The sequence below is a fragment of the Diadema antillarum genome, unplaced genomic scaffold (assembly GCF_040938485.1).
Source record: "Diadema antillarum isolate AM-2024a unplaced genomic scaffold, OU_Dant_1.0 seq00001992_RagTag, whole genome shotgun sequence".
Lineage (NCBI taxonomy): Eukaryota > Metazoa > Echinodermata > Echinoidea > Diadematoida > Diadematidae > Diadema > Diadema antillarum.
In genome coordinates this window covers 237605-255975 of record NW_027272648.1, presented here as the reverse complement: position 1 = coordinate 255975, position 18371 = coordinate 237605, and the positions used below count along the sequence as shown (strand labels likewise).

Sequence of the window (18371 nt, the reverse complement as noted above, 5' to 3'; positions counted from 1 at the left end):
AGCGACTCGGCCGAGCAGGTGTAAGTACACACTTCATCATGTATTTCTCTCTCTCTCTTTGTGTTATAATTGCATACGAATTGTGATAAATGTGTTTTTCGACGCTTAGACATCAAATATAACCCCCAAACTTTGTTGTGAGAGATATGATGCCGAAAGCAGGGCGCTCTATACGTAGGCCCTACCGTCGTAGTCGTGCGACTCGTACCGTACACTCATGCACTGTACAGTATTTATCCAGTATTTATCAGGGAGGTGAGAGTCACCTCCCTGGTATTTATACAGTCATTCAAAGGGAGGTGAGCGTGAGACCAAGACACCAGCCCGAACGCGAAACTCCCACACGCATACGGCATTACACGGGCCACAGTAATTTACAGCACAGTACCGTAGGCCTAAGCTAACGTTATGTTAATAATAGGCCTAAAGCCAGGCCGTACAATACAGTAGATATAATCCTGTGTAGGATATAACTTAAACTGTGTACAAAGAGTAAGAGCGCCCCGGGGTTAAATCTGCCTCTTGTTCAGTGGAGTGGCTTCTTGATCTTTTTGTCTTGATAACTGTCTGTAATTTACTGTCGTGAGTGTCGGTACAGTCAGACTACAGGTAGTACAGTAACTACCGTAATATGGGTAAACTTGGCATAGGGGGTAAACTCGGCCCCCAGCGCGCGCATTATAACTACCGGTAGTTGTAAATCGAAGATAGTAGAGGTAACAAGATACGAAGGCGCGCGATAATAATGGACACAAAGTGGCTACCCTACGTTACATGACGATACAAAAAGAGAGCTACAACGTGTATAAAGTACAAACTCAGTACACCTAGAGACATTCATTTCCAAAGGTAGTGTTATTTTTATTATCTTAAAAAGATTTAGAAATGATAGTCGTAGCTTTTTGTCGATTAAGATGTAAGGGGATTATTTTGAAGAACGAGAGTTGAAAGTAATAAGGATTACTTCGTGGAGGTAAAAATTTGGCAACAACATGATCTCACAATCAAAGACGCTTGATAAACAACATCTTCTTCAAAGACAGCGCGTCTCGGGCAAAGACGCACATCACCTAAGACGCGCTGTCTTCAAATTAACTAAGTGGTCTCAGGTGATGTGCGTAATACGCATGAGGACCGCGCGCTGTCCATTTGTTTTGTACAGGATTAGCGCGCACTTTCCTGTCTTATCAGTTAAGCGTCTTTGTTGTAAATGCACGCTCGCGCTGGGGGCCGAGTTTACCCGCTAGGCCAAGTTTACCCAGGCATAACTACGATCGGTAATTATAATACCTGGGTCAATCCACGTCAAATCATCCAATTTTCAGAAAAGTTGTCACCCGACCCCCTCCGATTTTCTTTAAAATCGCACCAAATGTTCCCCAAAGTGTCTGACGGAAAATCCCAAAATATTTTGCCCCAAGGTCAATTGATTGCTAAGATACGGCCTCACATAGCAACCAATGCGCATTCCAAAATATTAGTTAAAAGAAAATTATACATTTTTGATTGATTGTGGTAGCATGGATATTTATGCAAAAGTGTTCATTATCTGGAAATTGAGAGAACTTTATAGTCTTTGCAAGAAAAAGTGACTGTGACGCGAAATTGACTTTTCGTTAACGTGCACGAGGTCCCCGAAAATGGTGTTAAATGTTAATTTTGAAAATTTCAATGCATATTTAGAGGCTAATATCTTCCACATTTCATCACCTCAGGTTCTAAGATATTATGCTGTTAAAGGCTTTGACTTGCTCAGTAATTTTGAAAAAAATCAGCGGATTCGTGCTCACCGTTTTTATGGAGAGCGCCCTCAAAGTTGACAAAAATGAAAAATGTGTCAAATTCAAGGTCACGGATCACCCTTCGTCCCACCTAGGAATGGCATCAATTTTTGTGTATTGATAGACATTTACCTGTATTATCTTGGGTTACCAAAGAAATTTTGCTACCGAAATGTTAAATGGTAAATTTACCCCACTGAAAATGGTCGTAAACGGCCAAATTTCCATATATTATCACATATTGGGTTTAGAGGACATTTCAAATGTCCATGCTTTCAAGATGAAAAGCCGTAGCCCTGTGATATTTGCTGTAGGGGTAGTTTGTAATATATATTTTAGTAATATATACCACAAAACAATTTCATTACATAATAATGACCTTGAAATTTAATCCAAAATTTGATAAAAACAATAAGTCGCTCTATTTTCCTCATTGCACTGCATGTAATATGCGTTTTGAATGACTTTTCACAGAGCAATATTTCAAGAATTATGAAAGCTGACAGCCTGCCACATTAAGGTTCTAAACTATTTGTGCTCTTCTTTCTGATTTAGTGTCAATTTGATCATGAATGTTATACCCTTGACCTTGAAGTGCTTCTAAAAATAGCTGTGAATTTGTTAACTACAAATTACACACACAACAGGTGTTTTATGGCATAACATACTAGTGATTCTTTCACAAACACAAACGTTTTTATGGTGTAAATGTTATATACTGGAATAACTGTAGGTTCTTGCAAGATATGTCCAATTAATTACTTTGTTCTGACAATGACCCTGAATTTATGACCTTCAAAATCAGGAGAAATGTCTATTCCTGCCCATAAAGACCTGTATGTACACTGTAAGTACATATATATGGACATTGCGCCCAACACATAAGATTCTTATTCTAGCCTGTGAAAAGCAAATTAAAAGCACTGAGAGTCTTCTGTTTTGGGGGGATTTGTTCTGTAACTTATGACAATTCAAAAATCATTTCCATTCCTATATATTTTCTTGTTTTTGGTAAATTTGTTATGTATTTCTTTGTTTTTTATTTTCTACAGCATTTTTTTTATTGGAAATTGTCACAGCCCACTTTTTCTACCATAATTTGAATAGAATTAATCAATCAAAGTGATAGATAGTAAAAATGGTCAAGTTTTTATGACTTTTACCAAAAAGCACTGTTTTCCATAGGAAATGAACACAAAATCACAAAATATTACGTACCCTTTTGTGATTGAAATTGAGGGTCATTGTCAGAACAAAGTAATTAATTGTAACATATCTTGCAGGCACATATAGATTAATTCCAGTATATAACATTTACACCATAAAAACTTTTTTGTTTGTGAAAGAATCAATAGTATGTTATGCCATAAAACAACTGTTGTGTGTGTAATTTGTAGTTAACAAATTTACAGCTATTTTTAGAAGCACTTCAAGGTCAAGGGTATAACATTCATGATCAAATTGACACTATATCTGAAAGAAGAGCACAAATAGTTTAGGACCTTAATATGGTAGGCTGTCAGTTTTCATAGTTCTTGAAATATTGCTCTGTGAAAAGTCATTCAAAACACATATTACATGCAGTGCAATGAGGAAAATAGAGCGACTTATTGTTTTTATCAAATTTTGGATTAAATTTCAAGGTCATTATTATGTAATGAAAGTGTTTTGTGGTATATATTACTAAAATATGTATTACAGACTACCCCTACAGCAAATATCACAGGGCTACGGCTTTTCATCTTGAAAGCATGGACATTTGAAATGTCCTCTAAACCCAATATGTGATATTACATGGAAATTTGGCCGTTTACGACCATTTTCAGTGGGGTAAATTTACCATTTAACATTTCGGTAGCAAAATTTCTTTGGTAACCCAAGATAATACAGGTAAATGTCTATTAATACACAAAAATTGATGCCATTCCTAGATGGGACGAAGGGTGATCCGTGACCTTGAATTTGACACATTTTTCATTTTTGTCAACTTTGAGGGCGCTCTCCGTAAAAACGGTGAGCACGAATCCGCTGATTTTTTTCAAAATTACTGAGCAAGTCAAAGCCTTCAACAGCATAATATCTTAGAACCTGAGGTGATGAAATGTGGAAGATATTAGCCTCTAAATATGCATTGAAATTTTCAAAATTAACATTTAACACCATTTTCGGTGACCTCGTGCACGTTAACGAAAAGTCAATTTCGCGTCACAGTCACTTTTTCTTGCAAAGACTATAAAGTTCTCTCAATTTCCAGATAATGAACACTTTTACATAAATATCCATGCTACCACAATCGATCAAAAATGCATAATTTTCTTTTAACTAATATTTTGGAATGCGCATTGGTTGCTATGTGAGGCTGTATCTTAGCAACCAATTGACCTTGGGGCAAAATATTTTGGGATTTTCTGTCAGACACTTTGGGGAACATTTGGTGCGATTTTAAAGAAAATCGGAGGGGGTCGGGTGACAAGCACTGGATGATTTGACGTGGATTGACCCACCTGCATAAAATTGAAATTTGACTTCTAAGGTCTTGTTCGAAGACTCAAATCAGCGCAGTGACACACTTACACAGTTTACTTTACGCAGTGCCAGTGGACTGGAATCTAGTAGAAACTAGATTCTACTTGACGCGGAAGTCACATCTACTTACACTACAGTTACACTTCTAATATTAAAGGACAAGTTCACCTTCATAAACATAAGGATTGAGAAAATGCAACAATATTAGTAGAACACATCAGTGAAAGTTTGAGGAAAATTGGACAATCGATGCAAAAGTTATGAATTTTTTAAATTTTTGTGTTGGAACCGCTGGATGAGGAGACTACTACAGCTTGTGAGTCATATGCGTACAACAGTATAAAGAAAATATAAAAGAAAATTCAACATATTTTCACTTTTTTCGCATAATAAAAGAGCAATTGACTTGCCTCTTTCTAAAGGCAGGGGGAATAATATTACCCATAACATTTATCGGTAACGAGTCAGGGGAATGTGTACTTTTTTCAAAAGATGGAATTTTGTGAAATTCTCTTTATATTTTCCTTATATTGTTGTACGCATGTGACATCTAAGTTATTCATACACTGCAGTAGTCTTCTCATCCAGCGGGTACTGCAAAAAAACTTCAAAAATTCATAACTTTTGAACGGATTGCCTGATTTTCCTCAAACTTTCAATGATGTGTTCTACTAATATTGCTACATTCTCTCAATCCTTATGTTTATGAAGGTGAACTTGTCCTTTAAACCTCTGCAAGGGGCACTGTGACTAATATTCCATGACATGGTAGCAGTACATGTTTGGGTTGCTGGTGTGGTTACATCCAATGCAATACACAAACAGTCTTCAAACAGAGACTTCAAATGTGAAACACTCCTGCCCTGCACATGCACGACCATACTAATTACAACATTGGTGGAGTGCAGTTAATTCTGAGTATACCGACGGAACAGAAACAGAAAGGGACCATTTACATGTACACCAGATCCAGGGGCGTATCCAGGAATTCCATGGGGGGGGGGGGGGGGGAGCGCAAACAATATTTCTGGTGCTACATGTACTTCCGGGTTTCATCTCATTTGTTTTCTTTTTATTTCTTTTCTTTTAACAACAAATAAAGAGGGGGCGCGTGCCCGGTGCGCCACCCTCTGGATCCGCCACTGAGATCTAGAACATGATCTGTTTTGTGTCAGAACAATCTACACCTGGAATTCTAGGGCATCTATTTCAGAACTGCAAGATGATTTTAGAGGTAGCAAAGCCAAAGGACAAACTATCACATACGTCTAGGGCCTATTCTCCCAAATGCAATGTGCCTCTTAACACCACTAGAGCCTATTGCCTATATTACCAGTGATTCTTTAATGTTTTACTCTGTCATTTGATACACAAGACTTGTTTAGTCAAGTGTGGACTCCTTCAACTTCCAGCCAAGATGCATCCAAGGCAGCTCTTCATCATGGCCATTGTCATGGGACTGGTCTCCCTGACTGTTGCCGCCAGGGGCTCGCCCCACAAGGCCGAGATCGAGGACAACGAGTTTGCAGAGTTTGAAGACCTGGATGATGATGAGGAGGAAGAGTTCATGGCCGTGGAGACGGAAGAGGAGGAGGAGGATGGAGAGTTTGACGATATGGCCAGAGAAGATGGAGACGCCATGGACAGAGATGAGTTCTTGGAAGATGGAGATGAGATGATGGAGGTAGGCATCATATTGTAGAAGTGTAAACTTTTGCAGCGAGGAAATTGTCATGCATTTCGCACAACTTCAAGCTAGTGCAAAATAAAATCACACACACTTTTGTCTTTTCTAAATGTTCAGTGTATGTCATAGTAATACTATTTTGTACTTTTCCATGGCAGATTAAAAATATGCAGAATTGATCTTACCAAGCTGAGCGCTATTTTACAGACCGGTCTGCAAATGTTCTACAGAAACAAGAAAAATAATAGATGGTTAAACTAATGCCAAGGTTATTAAAATATAGAACAAAAAAGAAGAGATTTTATTTCTGCAGTCTAATACATCATCTATCAAAGTTCATTTCTCAGTGCAGTCTTTTAATAAGTGTCACATTATAGGTAGCTGTGACTGACTTGTATCAGTCTCGGGTTTTTGTTAGCGAGTACTGAGTTCACGTAAACATACCGTATCTCTAAGAGTTCATGGTACAATGGGCTCTAGTCAGTGGAAATACACTGTAGGTTCATGTGTGAATCTCTGAGAAACCTTACAGGTATGATTGTCTTGACAGTCATACTTGTACAGCTGAAAATGTTTTCACTTCTCTTGTGCTCTTGTGCTCTGATGAAACACATGTTTGCAGCACTGTGGAAAAGGGAAGGTTTGTTTACATCATACATTTAGGAGTCAGTCACTTTGATGGGATAAAAGGCAGTTACCGAAGTGTGCATTCGGAGTACAAATGCGACATCTGATGTCATTGTACGTGCTAATCTGTGCTTTACATGAGTTCAAATGTCTCATAATAATTGTAGCATGCATGGTTGATTGCAATAGTGACGAAAATAATTACCAGACCAGCTTGTAAGTTGTGCGTAAAAGGTAATTGCATTGATGTAACTGTAGTCCTGGTGTAACCATGGTCCTTCCATCTCTGTAGGATGAAGATGAATTTGACCACTTCCAGGACACAGAGGAGTTTGAAAACTTTGAAGAGCGTCCAGCCAAAGGAAAGGGCAAGGAATCTCCAGATCTGGAAATCACCAAGGTATGTATAAATGTTCTCAACATTGCTTTTAGTTGAATACACTCCTGTTTCAAAGGCTGCAAAAGCAGAAGAGAGAGAGAAAAAAAAACCTCAAAACCCATGAAACTTGATGTTCCTTCTTCTGCATAAGAGGCAAACATCGAGGTATATGTGGTCAAAAGTGGGAATTTGCCCATTCACATTTACTCCCCAGTCTCTGAATACTCAGAATCAATGAGGTATATTGAAAAAAAAAAAGATACAAGCAAACATGTGACAGACAGCTATCACAAACATAGATTAATGCAATAAAATATTTGCCTTCCTCCAAAATGATATGCTATAAATTCTGTTGGATAGAATAGACATGATGTGTCAAAGAAACATAAAATATTTCTTTGACACATCATTAACTGTACCCAATCATATCATAACTAGGTCATAGCAGTAAACAGTTGCAGTCGCTCAAGAAACTTTTTGAAATGTGTTGCCCACAAATTGCATCTTGTGGCATCTCACTTTTTCCCTACTGCTACTGCTATAAGTAAGTAATGCAGATACTTCTTTATTATGTACCATGGGTGTAATGTGTGGAAGATGTCATTTTGCTTCTCCTTGATGTACCCTAACAAATGTAGGTACCACTGCATTTGCGCAACAGCTGGGACAGCTACTACCTTGAGCTGCTGATGTTGGCTGGTGTGGCAGCCTACCTTCTCAACTACATGAATGGCAAGGCGAAGAACCAACGCCTGGCCACAGCGTGGCTCAACTGCCACAAGGAACTCTTGGAGACAAACTTTTCCCTTGTGGGTGAGTATGCATACTGAGTCTTCTGTCAAACTCACTGTTGTTGGTATTACTTTTTAATTTCTTGAAAGGGATAACGGAGACTTTAATGTAGTTTTATGACATCACTGCAAAAGAAAATGGAATATCTGTTAACAAAAACAACACGCTGCAAATAAGATGCAAGATCAGAAAAACCTATCAAAAACATCTCTATAACAAATTTTGCTGTAGCATGTACATAATAGGGTAAGTACTGTAAAACATGATATATTAGCGGCATGAATTTTTCGCGAATTGGAACCGGCAGCCTTTTTCGTGGCATGAAATTTTCGCGAAGTGCCACTGGCGTTCAATGCATAATAGTGTAAACAAGGACTTTCGCGTGCATTTTAATTTCGCGAATCTTGGCGCTCGCGAAAATCGTGAAATTAAAGTGCACACGAAAATTCCTCGTTTTACAGTAGTCGTAGCGGTCCCAGGTGTGTTTTTCTGTGTACTTATTCTGAGACAAACATGGTCTTCACCAGATACTCAAGATTTTGTATCTTACTAGTATTCATCCACTCAGTTTGATTTGGAGTCCATAGTATATTCCATAGTGTAGATGAAAAGATTTTGAAGACAACGCAGCCGTTGACTTACACTTGCAAATCTGTAGTTCGGCTGTCAAGCCCAGTCATGTTTTGGAGCCATTTGCAGCAAAGCTATTGTGAACTTTTTTCACACAATCTCATAATTAAGTCACTTTTTGTTCATTAACACAAAATACTTCGTTCAGACCCATGACTAATAGTTGTGCCTTCCCTTTTATGCTTATGTGATCTGTTGCAAATGCTTACAAATTCAAGTTCTTGTTCTGGTGCTCGTAATGTGTTTGGTATTGCCAGTCTGGGATTTGAAGGTGTGCACACCATAGGAATTTTTGCACTTTGCCCACATTCTGTTGTTTCTTTGGTACTATGAGTTCTTGTCGTCAAGGTTGTAAGTCAGGTTCAACAAATTTAAGTATTTTCCTCATATTAAAGTGTCTAACTAGAATTCAATTAAAGTGTAAAATTAATAAAAACTAAAGGGGAAAAAAGTGAAGCAGTAAACTTGAAGAGTATAATCAGCCTACACGGTAGTATACACTCAAAAAGAAAATATAGAAATGTGTTTTGAGTATGATTGTAATAAAGTTACATAAATTTGAGCTCACTTCCTCTTTTATCTCCTCCATCTCCTCTTCCTCCTCTCTCCTCAACCTTGACCATCCAGGAGATGATGGTCAGAAGGAGATGCCAACCACGGTCAATCTCCTGAAGCAGAGCGAGAACAGATACTGTCTCTGGTGCTCTGGCCGTGTCTTCTGTGAAGGCATGCTGGTAGAACTGAAGGTAAGCTCCGGCCCCAGATGCCAGCTCAGTGGGGGCAAAGGTCATGTCAGGACCAATTACATGCTAACAATTAATGCTACTCCCAGGACAATAGCTGATATGATAATGTTTAGTGCGTAATAAAAAAAGAATGTGTAACCTACAGATCATTCCTAGGGTAGACAGTATATACCCAAGTGGTTGTGACTTTTAACGTTGGGGGAGGTGTGGAATACATGACCTATCTTCACTGCCAATTGAGGGTATCGGCAATACGTAGGTTCCGTGGGCAGAGCAGCGTTTTAGATGCATTGTGGGATAGCTCGGGTGGCAAACTAACCCCGGTTTTGGCTGCACATGCACTTACAACACGCTCTGTCTTTATAAAGAGGTATTTTTTGTTGAAGATTTCTTCGCTTTGCATCATGTGACCAGCACATTGAAGCCTTGCAGTAGTGAACCATGACTCTAGTGACTGCAAATCAGTAAAGCTTAGACACTTTCAACTCTTTTGAGCTGAATTATAGCCAAGAAAAAAAGGGCTAGCAATGGAAAAGCAGACTAAGAACTCCATTGAATCGTATGGGAACTGCGACTCGCGTTAGACAACCGGAAGCGAACAATGAACCGAGGAATCCCACAGTGCACCTGTGACAGAGCTCTTTCGCGTGCGCAGGAGTTTTTTACGTCATTGGCGATAGCGAGAATTGGCAGTGAAGATAGGTAGTGGCATTAACTTTCAATAGCATTTAGTTTTCTTTCAAAATGGTGTGTTGCATTATTAATGAAGCTTGTTTTTCCCCTAAAAATGCAGGAAATGTTTGACTACATGTGCTTTCATTTAGAACTTGTGACACTGATGTACTCCAGACAGTGTTGAATTATATTGCCATATTTATATCTTCATTCTGCTTACAGTTTCTGAAACGACAAGACCTTCTGAGTGTTGTGTCTCGTACTCTGCACCCGGCATCGGATGAAATAGTAAGGTCTTATCTTAATGTTGGAAAATGTATTGCTAATGACTTTTATATGTTATCGTTACCATAAGAAGCATAGGCAACAGAAGAGGTAATCAATAGCTCTGTTTCTTTTTCTCTCCTCTGGTCATATTTTCTCTCTTTCTCTTTATGTTGTTGTTGAGCATTGTTAGCTTTTATTCCACTGTACCATCATATCATTGAACACTGAACACATTATACATCTCGTTGTGGGACATATTGATATCTCTTTTTTTTTTTTATTGTGTCTTTAAGAGGGGATTCCTAGTAGTGTTGATATGATCTGTGGGATAATTTTGCAAAATGCATAACTATCTGCCTGCATGGATCATATTCTTCTTGAACTTTATATATATCTCTCTATCCATCTATCTCTCTTCCAATCTTACGACATATATGCTGTTGATGCATCTTTCCATCCAGCCATACCCATTATCTATCTGTCTGACCTATCTTATCTCACTAATATTTATCTGCTTATGTGTATCTATGTTTCTATCTGTCTATTTCTCCACCTATCTCTTTCATCCAACTTAACTACCTATCTGCTGATGATACATCTGTCCATCTATCCATCCATACCCATTAGCCTATCTTATCAGAAATATCTGTTTTTATGTATCTTTCTATCACTCTTTCTATGACACACTCTATTTATGTTCCAGAAAGTGACAGTAACTCTTGACATCGATGCCATGGACAGCTTCATTCTCTTCCTTGGAAGCAAGAAGGTGGCTAACCGCATGCAGAAGGACATGCAAGATCTGGTGAGGATACTGGAAGTGTGGATGAAAAGCATTACGGCCTTACACTTAGTTTTTTGTAGCAGAAAAAGACATCCTACAATTGTACTATATATGTCTATATGTACACGAGTCACAAGCAAAAATATATGCAACACTGTTTCAAAAGTTATAACAAAGTGGAGTTACAACCTTGTGCAGGCAGGACTCGCAGGAGAGGAATATTCCTCTTCTATACAACCACTTGTCATATTACTCTTTTCTGTTTATGCCTTTCTATTAAGTTAGATATAAAAATTTTTTAGTGATTGTAGTTTGTGTATTTTCAAATTACAAATTGTTTGCAAAGACACCTAGGTAAATGTCCGTCATGAACATAAATATACACATCTAAAACAGTGGAACATTGATGCTGAGCAAGTTATTACACAAGGCATCTGGTGTTCTTAAAAATGTGATAAGTGAGGATAGTACATGTAGATATGAATGACATTATTGTCCATCAGGAAAGCATTCTTGAGCCATCATCTGCATTATCTCCTTTTTTGAGTCAGCATTTATGCTACATTTACTTGTGTCTGATTCCTAGCTGTTTTCTCTCATTCATACTTTGTTTTCTCGATGTTTTCATCACAGAGTCAGTATTGTGGTGATAAGAGAGGAGGAGAAAAGTACGGGTTACCGCCATCCACTGTAGTACTAGCTGAATTAGGGGAGGTGGTCAACGGAGTCTTGGACACTAAGGTCAGTGAATATCTCTGTATTTCTTTTTGTCTAAAGGTTTGTGTTTCTGTAATGAGTTAAAAAGTTTTTAAATGTTACTGAATGTTCTCCCTTTTGTATCATTTTGTGTGTCTCTTAAGCATGCAGTTGTATAATGAATAAATTTGGTTTGTATGTCTGAAACTGCTTCTTATCTTCATCTTCGTCTGGATTTGTTTTCCAACAGGTTCTGAACTGCCTAAACAGCCACCCTGAAATGTTTGATTATATGCATATCTCGGACCAATTCTCTGGCCCAAAGCCTTCAGCTGAGTAAGTAATGATCTGGACATAGTCATGCACTGGGGAACTTAATTATTAGAGGCTGATTTGAACCACTGAAATTTACTTGCTTTATCATGTATCATGAAATATCAGGGACAAAAAGAATGTGTTTTAAAAAGAATGTTTTGTAAAAAGGAATTGGACCTGCAGAATTACCTTAGTTCTTATGTCAGGTATCTTGCTGTATCTGACGTCATCTTATCAATGTTCCACTGTAGTAATTACTTGTAGAACTTCAGTCTCATCTTTTTACTCAGTATTTGTCATGACACTTTGTGTTTTATTTGTGTACAAGAGACATTTTCTTCATTATTTTGCTGCACATATACCTAGGACTTGCTCATTAGACATGACGCAAGGGGGATCATATTCATATTTTTAAAAACTTGCTTCATTGGGTTTTCTTATTTTTATTTTTTTGTATAAAAAGAAACATAGAACAACTGTTTGAAACCCCAATCCACTCCTGGTCAAGACTTATTTTGTATGCAATGTGAGTAGGATACCATTCTGGGTAATTTCTCCGTTTAAATGCAGCCATTTTCCCCCATCTTCTTTTTCTACATCACTGCATAAAGATTGTTATAAGGCTAATTTGCTAACATAATAAGAAGAGAAAGTGATGGAAAAGATGATCTATAACTCATTTGTTAAAATTGTCCAGCAAAGACAAAAATAAGTTTGTAATTGTCCTCTTTTTTTCCTCTTCACATTTCTTCATTTCCAGAGAGGAACAGCCTACCAAAATGCCTGAAACTCAAAAGGTGCTTATTTGTAATTTCAAAGGTGAGTATAGAAAGATACAGATGATAGATAGATAGATGACAAATAGATTTGCCCTATCTTTTCTTCTTTTTTCCTGATTGCACAGGAAAACTTCTTGCAAACAACAGAAAGAAATGGAAAAATATGCGTTGTGATTTGTTTTAATAGGGGAAACTACATCAAGCTCTTTCCTTGTATTTTTGTAGCATTATTTCAAGTTTTGATTTTTTCCCCCATTGGAGGGAACTAATGGGGAGGGAGATGCAAACTAACAGTGTAGTACTAGATAAATGTATGTTGTTTGGAAATGTTAGTTTTATTAGTCGTCATGTTACTCCTATTTGATCTCTACCATCAGTCCCTGGAAATGGGCGTTGCTCCAAGAGTGACATCGAAGACATGCTTCCCATGATGAAGATGGTCATCTACCTTGTGGACAAGATCAAGCGCTACCGCCTCTCCAAGGAGGTAAGGGTCAAAGGTCACAAGTCTTCAACACACCTCACAAGGGAATTACTGAGGAACGTAGAGTGCTGTGGACTCTAGTTCAAGAGGTTGTTGATTAAAGCCTACCAGGCACATTCTTTTCTGGTCAATGTATCATACTCTCAGTGGTCCCCCTAACCATGGGGTAGAGTGAGCTCTTGGCAATGCTTGTGTGATAATGGTAACAGGTCCTCCAAGAAGAGTGTTCAAAACAATAAAGAGGATACCCGTTGGGATTGCAACCATATCGTTTACACACCAAGCAGGGGGCTAAATTAAGTCATGGGTGGAGAGTAACTAACAGAACTTTGGTGGGGAATTTTGCCATCATTGTACTTTGAAATGTAATATCAAGGCAGTTACCAATCCACTAAACTAGAATGATATGCCATCAAGGCTGTATATCTCAGACATAACATAGAGGGCTTTGCTGATAGAGAGCGTGTGATGTAAACTTTGTTGCAGGGCAAGATGAAGGCGGAGAGAAGCCGCGCCAAGGTGGCGGAGTCCTTCGTCAAACTGGCACACGCCCAACGCCAGGAGCTCGCCCAGCAGCGCCGTGAGGACAAGCGCCGCGCTGAGAAGGACCGCCTGCTAAATGAGGAGGATCCGGACAAGGCGCGTCGCCTTGAGGTAAGGAGGACCAAGCAGCTTGTCCACATTAAAGGGATCGTATAGTTTTGGTTAAGAGCTAACTTCAAGTTTCTAACATTTTTGGGAAAGATAATGAGAAACCTCTTAAGAAATGTGAAGGTGCGTGTAATTTCAAGAGGAATGCAATGTTTATTTGATGAAAATAAAAGGTGGGACCCACTTTTTATTACGATTGCTTTTTTTTACTTTGTTTTTGGATGTCTCAGACATTCCAAAACTGATTTTCATCAAATAAACTGTGAATTCCTCTTAGAATGGTATGCTCTCCACTATTTCATAAGTGGTTTCTTGGTATCTCACAAAAAGTTAAAAGCCCAATCCTCACCTCAACCAATACTCTACCATCTCTTTAACTATGTGACATACTGGTGTGTAGTGATTGCCTGTGAAGATAATACCCAGTATCATTTTTATTTTATTGTCCCCCAGGTACTGTATATGCCAAGTGAACTGCAAATATGGACTTGCAAGGCAATTTCCATGGGTAGTTGAATTGGCATTTGCTGAATGAGGAAGAAGTATTATCAGGTGTTTTTTTTTAAAGAAAAGTCAGCCATTTCCCACCTTGAAGTGTTGCAAAATGTACTTTTGTAAAGGGAGGCACATTTTTGTGAGTTGTGTATTTCAAAAAAAAAAATCAGTTGACTTTAGACATTTTATATTACAAAACACCACGAAAAAAAAACTATGGTATGTCACATATACATTACTTTTCACTGCATTGTTTGGTTCTCTTTATCCCTACTTGTTTGTAAGGATCTTATATTGGTCATATTCTCTTAAAGGAAAAGTTTGTGATATTGTGATTATCAGTTTTGTATACTTTTATGTACGATACATTATTCATGTAGTATTGTAGATAGAGAAGGGAAAACCAAATCTGCCAGTATTTAGTAGGCGCCCATTACAATGTCTTTCATGTTAAATGGATATATGACAATGTAAAATGATGTGAACCAGACAAATATGTGACATGTGATTACAAGCCAGTTTATCTTAGTTTATCTAATGTGTGTGAATGCATCTGTCGCTTGGGTGACAAGACCTTGTTTCTGCAATTTTGGTGAAAATGACTTTTTTTTTTTTGGATTAATGGTCAAATAATCAGTTAAGTGATGTCCTGTCTAAATCTTAGATGTCTTACCCCCAAAATGAAGCCACCATTGCATGTTAAAGGAATGTCTTAGATCATATTGGATACAGTACTTTGGCTGCCATGTTTTTTTGCTCTCCTGAACAATTGACATTTTGTAGATACAAGGTCTTGTTGCCCCAGCAACGATAATCATCTGTTCAGGACACTCAACATTTCCACAAGCCAAGATTTAAAATCCCCCACAGTATTAAGGGCCAAGGTTAAAACCCAGTTCTCTATCAACTCCACAGTTGAAACGCCCTCTGCAATAACGATATATAAAATATATTTTCTTTGTATTGAAAATACTGCTATGGGCTGTTTGGACAAATAGTCAGAATTGTACACCAAACCAATAAAAGACGAGTTAGAATATACAAAGTGGATGTAAGGCCAGTAGAATTATGGATATAGAGGTTCTGCAGTCATTACATTTTTATTGTCTCAGTTTTTGACTGAAGTGGCCAATCATGTAGGTAGCAATACACAAAAAATCAAGTTTGTCTTCATATACCTCAGTGTGATTCCTTGTTATCTCATCCACACACCACACCAGGACAAGCAGTACAAGAAGGAGATGCGCAAGCGTATGAACCCCAACATGAAACAGATTAAGGTCCGCGGGACATAGACGTGCGAGTGCGCTCCATCCTCAGCCGGCCTCAACAGCCCTTGTAGGGTGATCAGCAACCCTTGAGTAGATTTCTGTGATGTCCCATCTAAGTTTCCACTAAAAATATTCATACTTTGTATTAAGCTGATATTTTGGTATTGCAATAAAGCAAACTAAGTTTATTTTGTGAATTGCCTGCATATCACTTTTTGTTTTGCTACCTAGTATGTGTAAAACAAAAATTTGTGTCGCCAATGGAGAAAAAGACTCCGATTAATCATGTGAAATTGTACATTGTGTCTCAAAAGTTAATGGAAATAAAAGCACAGTATAAAAATGTTATCAACGTCCAGTACCTTACCAGTGTAGGCCTGATACTAATGGCGTACACCTACATACTACTATATTGAAAGGCATAGAATCTTGTGATAGCATATAGTACCGTTAATAATGAGAGGTGACTCTCCGTATAAAAGTTATAGTATAACCACTCTTGTACTGTGCATCACCCTTCTGTTGTTCATCTTGCATGCTTGCTCGTATGCTTTTGAAATCCACAAGCGTAGAGGAAGCATACAACACTACAGGTGTCAATGCTTGCTGTACAAAACTACCTAGAAGGGCATGAAAAACTAACCAAGCTATCATGAAGGTCCAGCTTGTTTTGAGCTTTTTAGAGGGAAAGCACATCTTGATCAGCAAATTCAACCTCACTTTGAAATATTTTAGTGCTCAAAAAAAAAAAAAAAAAAAACTTTTTTTTTAATCATTTGTCTACTTTGTCATGTAGTAAGCAGTAGTTTTTTGTGTTTTTTTTATTATTTCATACTTGAACAGCAAAATTGCATTATCTTTTGCTTCCTATTCTGCATGTACAATTCTGTCTTCACCATTGACCTTTTCTTTGCTGATTTGAGGTGGGTTTGGAGCTTCAATTTCAACCCATTAATAGCCTTCTTGTGCCGCAAGTCACCTCTCCAGATACTGTGCAAAGACAGAACGATATAACTTTGGCCTCATTGATGAGTTGCTATTATATTTTTTTTTTCAGAGTTATGTTAACTTTCCTGCACTCTTAACTTATTCCAAATCATATGAATTTTCATGAAATCCTTGCGTAGATATATGTATTGCTGATGCCACCACCATGGCAAAGTTTCATTAGGCTTCCCTTGTAACATGGAAGTCACAAAGTCCGAATTTTGCACAGAAATGATTGTAGGTACCTGGGTATTTATTGTCTTAATTCTTCAAAAATAGAATCTACCGTAACTTGTACGTTACATGTGTAACATACAATGTTAATGTATCATGGAGTGAAAATATTATGTTTCAAGGCATTTATATACCATTTCCTTTTCTGTTGAATTTAGTTAGCCCTTTGTACTCCCTTCAAGACACATGTTTACTTTTGGCGGTAAGTCAGTGTTTGCATGGCATAGTTATGTCAAAATTGAGTTGCCAAATATCTTTAGTGTTCCTCTTCAAGAATTGTGAATGTATGCTTATGTCCACTGCTGTGAATTTTTCATCCGGCTTGCACTGAAATTTATTCATAAGTGATGACAGCCAGTGTGTCATTGACAGGGAGTGGAGCCTAGAGGGTGTTTTTTTTTATTATTATTATCATTGTTATTATTATGTCCATTATTCAAAATGTGTGAGTGTAATACAAATGGCATAGCATATCCTGGCTTTTGATTGAAGAGAAAAAAAAAGAAGCTATATCTTGGGAATTGAGTCTGAAAGCAGCATATGATTGGCAATTGATAATAGCATGTACATCATTTTGTCAATGACTGCAAACATAGCTGTGAAGTTATATCACATCATCACAGGTAGGAAACAGCATTGCATACCCATATCAGGGTGCTGAAATATACATTAAGTGTGTCATATTGCTTTCTGTAATATTTTTTTTCTTTATAATTGAATTATGTAGTTTTATGTGGCAAGCTACGACAGTTCTTATCTTCTTGACTTCTCATTGTGAAGGAATACATTATATATGTCAGTACGAGTTAATGTTTGTAGTTCTATGAGCATTCCTTTCAGTTTTGTTGTAAGTTTGTCAGTCAGTTATTGAATTGTTTCATTTCTTAAAAATTTTTTTCATGGCTGTACCAGTCTTTCCTTAAAACGTTTACACACTGTTCTAGATCATATGCAGAGTTTACACAACTGCTGGCCTGCAAAACCCAGTTATACTTTAGTGGTCATTTCATACTTGTACTTCTGCTATAGATAAATGAAGAAGAAAGAAATGAAATGCTAAGTTTTATATTTGCAATTGAAAGAGCCTTGACAGATCATTTATGAGCTTTCTTGTGTAAAGTAGGTAGTTTTGGACTGAACAGAAAAATCTTGCATTGTTGAGGCATTATACAGAGCTCCCATTTACAGTACATGATTTAATTGTCACTGGTGCAATCAATGTATTTGTGCTGTTGGGTGGGGCAGGTAAATTCTGCATGAAACAAACAATATTGCATAAACCGATGTCATTATTGCATTTCCTACTCATCAGTTTAGCTGTTGGAATAAACCTCTGTTATTACATATATTTTAATTTTGTGTTAGTGATGTATTTGTCTTGTAGCACATATTTTATTGTTTGTTTATTTTCATTCTTTATGATCTGGCAAAGTGATGAGGAAAATGTATTATCACATAGTTTCAAGATTTATATCAAGGCAAGGCTACAGTGAATGAAAATTTCCTTGATTGATGTGCTCTGGATGCTTTGAGTCAATCAGCAATCTATCAACCTCTTTGTCTAG

The 18371-nt window shown here is 37.6% G+C and overlaps 1 protein-coding gene across 1 annotated transcript; it reads left to right on the top strand.

Annotated features, from left to right (window-relative positions):
* Positions 1–5687: 5687 nt before the first annotated feature.
* LOC139713513 (PAT complex subunit CCDC47-like) lies at positions 5688–15618 on the top strand. Its single transcript, XM_071625239.1, has 12 exons — positions 5688–5991; positions 6914–7021; positions 7639–7813; positions 9050–9168; positions 10066–10131; positions 10814–10915; positions 11528–11635; positions 11841–11926; positions 12666–12724; positions 13062–13171; positions 13655–13822; positions 15535–15618. Exons 1-12 carry the CDS (start codon positions 5725–5727, stop codon positions 15607–15609), a joined length of 1443 nt encoding a protein of 480 aa, XP_071481340.1. The 5' UTR covers positions 5688–5724; the 3' UTR covers positions 15610–15618.
* The last annotated feature ends 2753 nt before the right edge of the window (positions 15619–18371 follow it).

Excerpts from the sequence above, each read along its gene's own strand:
- LOC139713513 (XM_071625239.1), top strand. The coding sequence starts at position 5,725 with ATGCATCCAAGGCAGCTCTTCATCATGGCCATTGTCATGGGACTGGTC. Across the intron at positions 10,132-10,813 it reads ACCCGGCATCGGATGAAATA|AAAGTGACAGTAACTCTTGA; the intron begins GTAAGGTCTTAT and ends TTTATGTTCCAG. Across the intron at positions 13,823-15,534 it reads ACAAGGCGCGTCGCCTTGAG|GACAAGCAGTACAAGAAGGA; the intron begins GTAAGGAGGACC and ends ACACCACACCAG.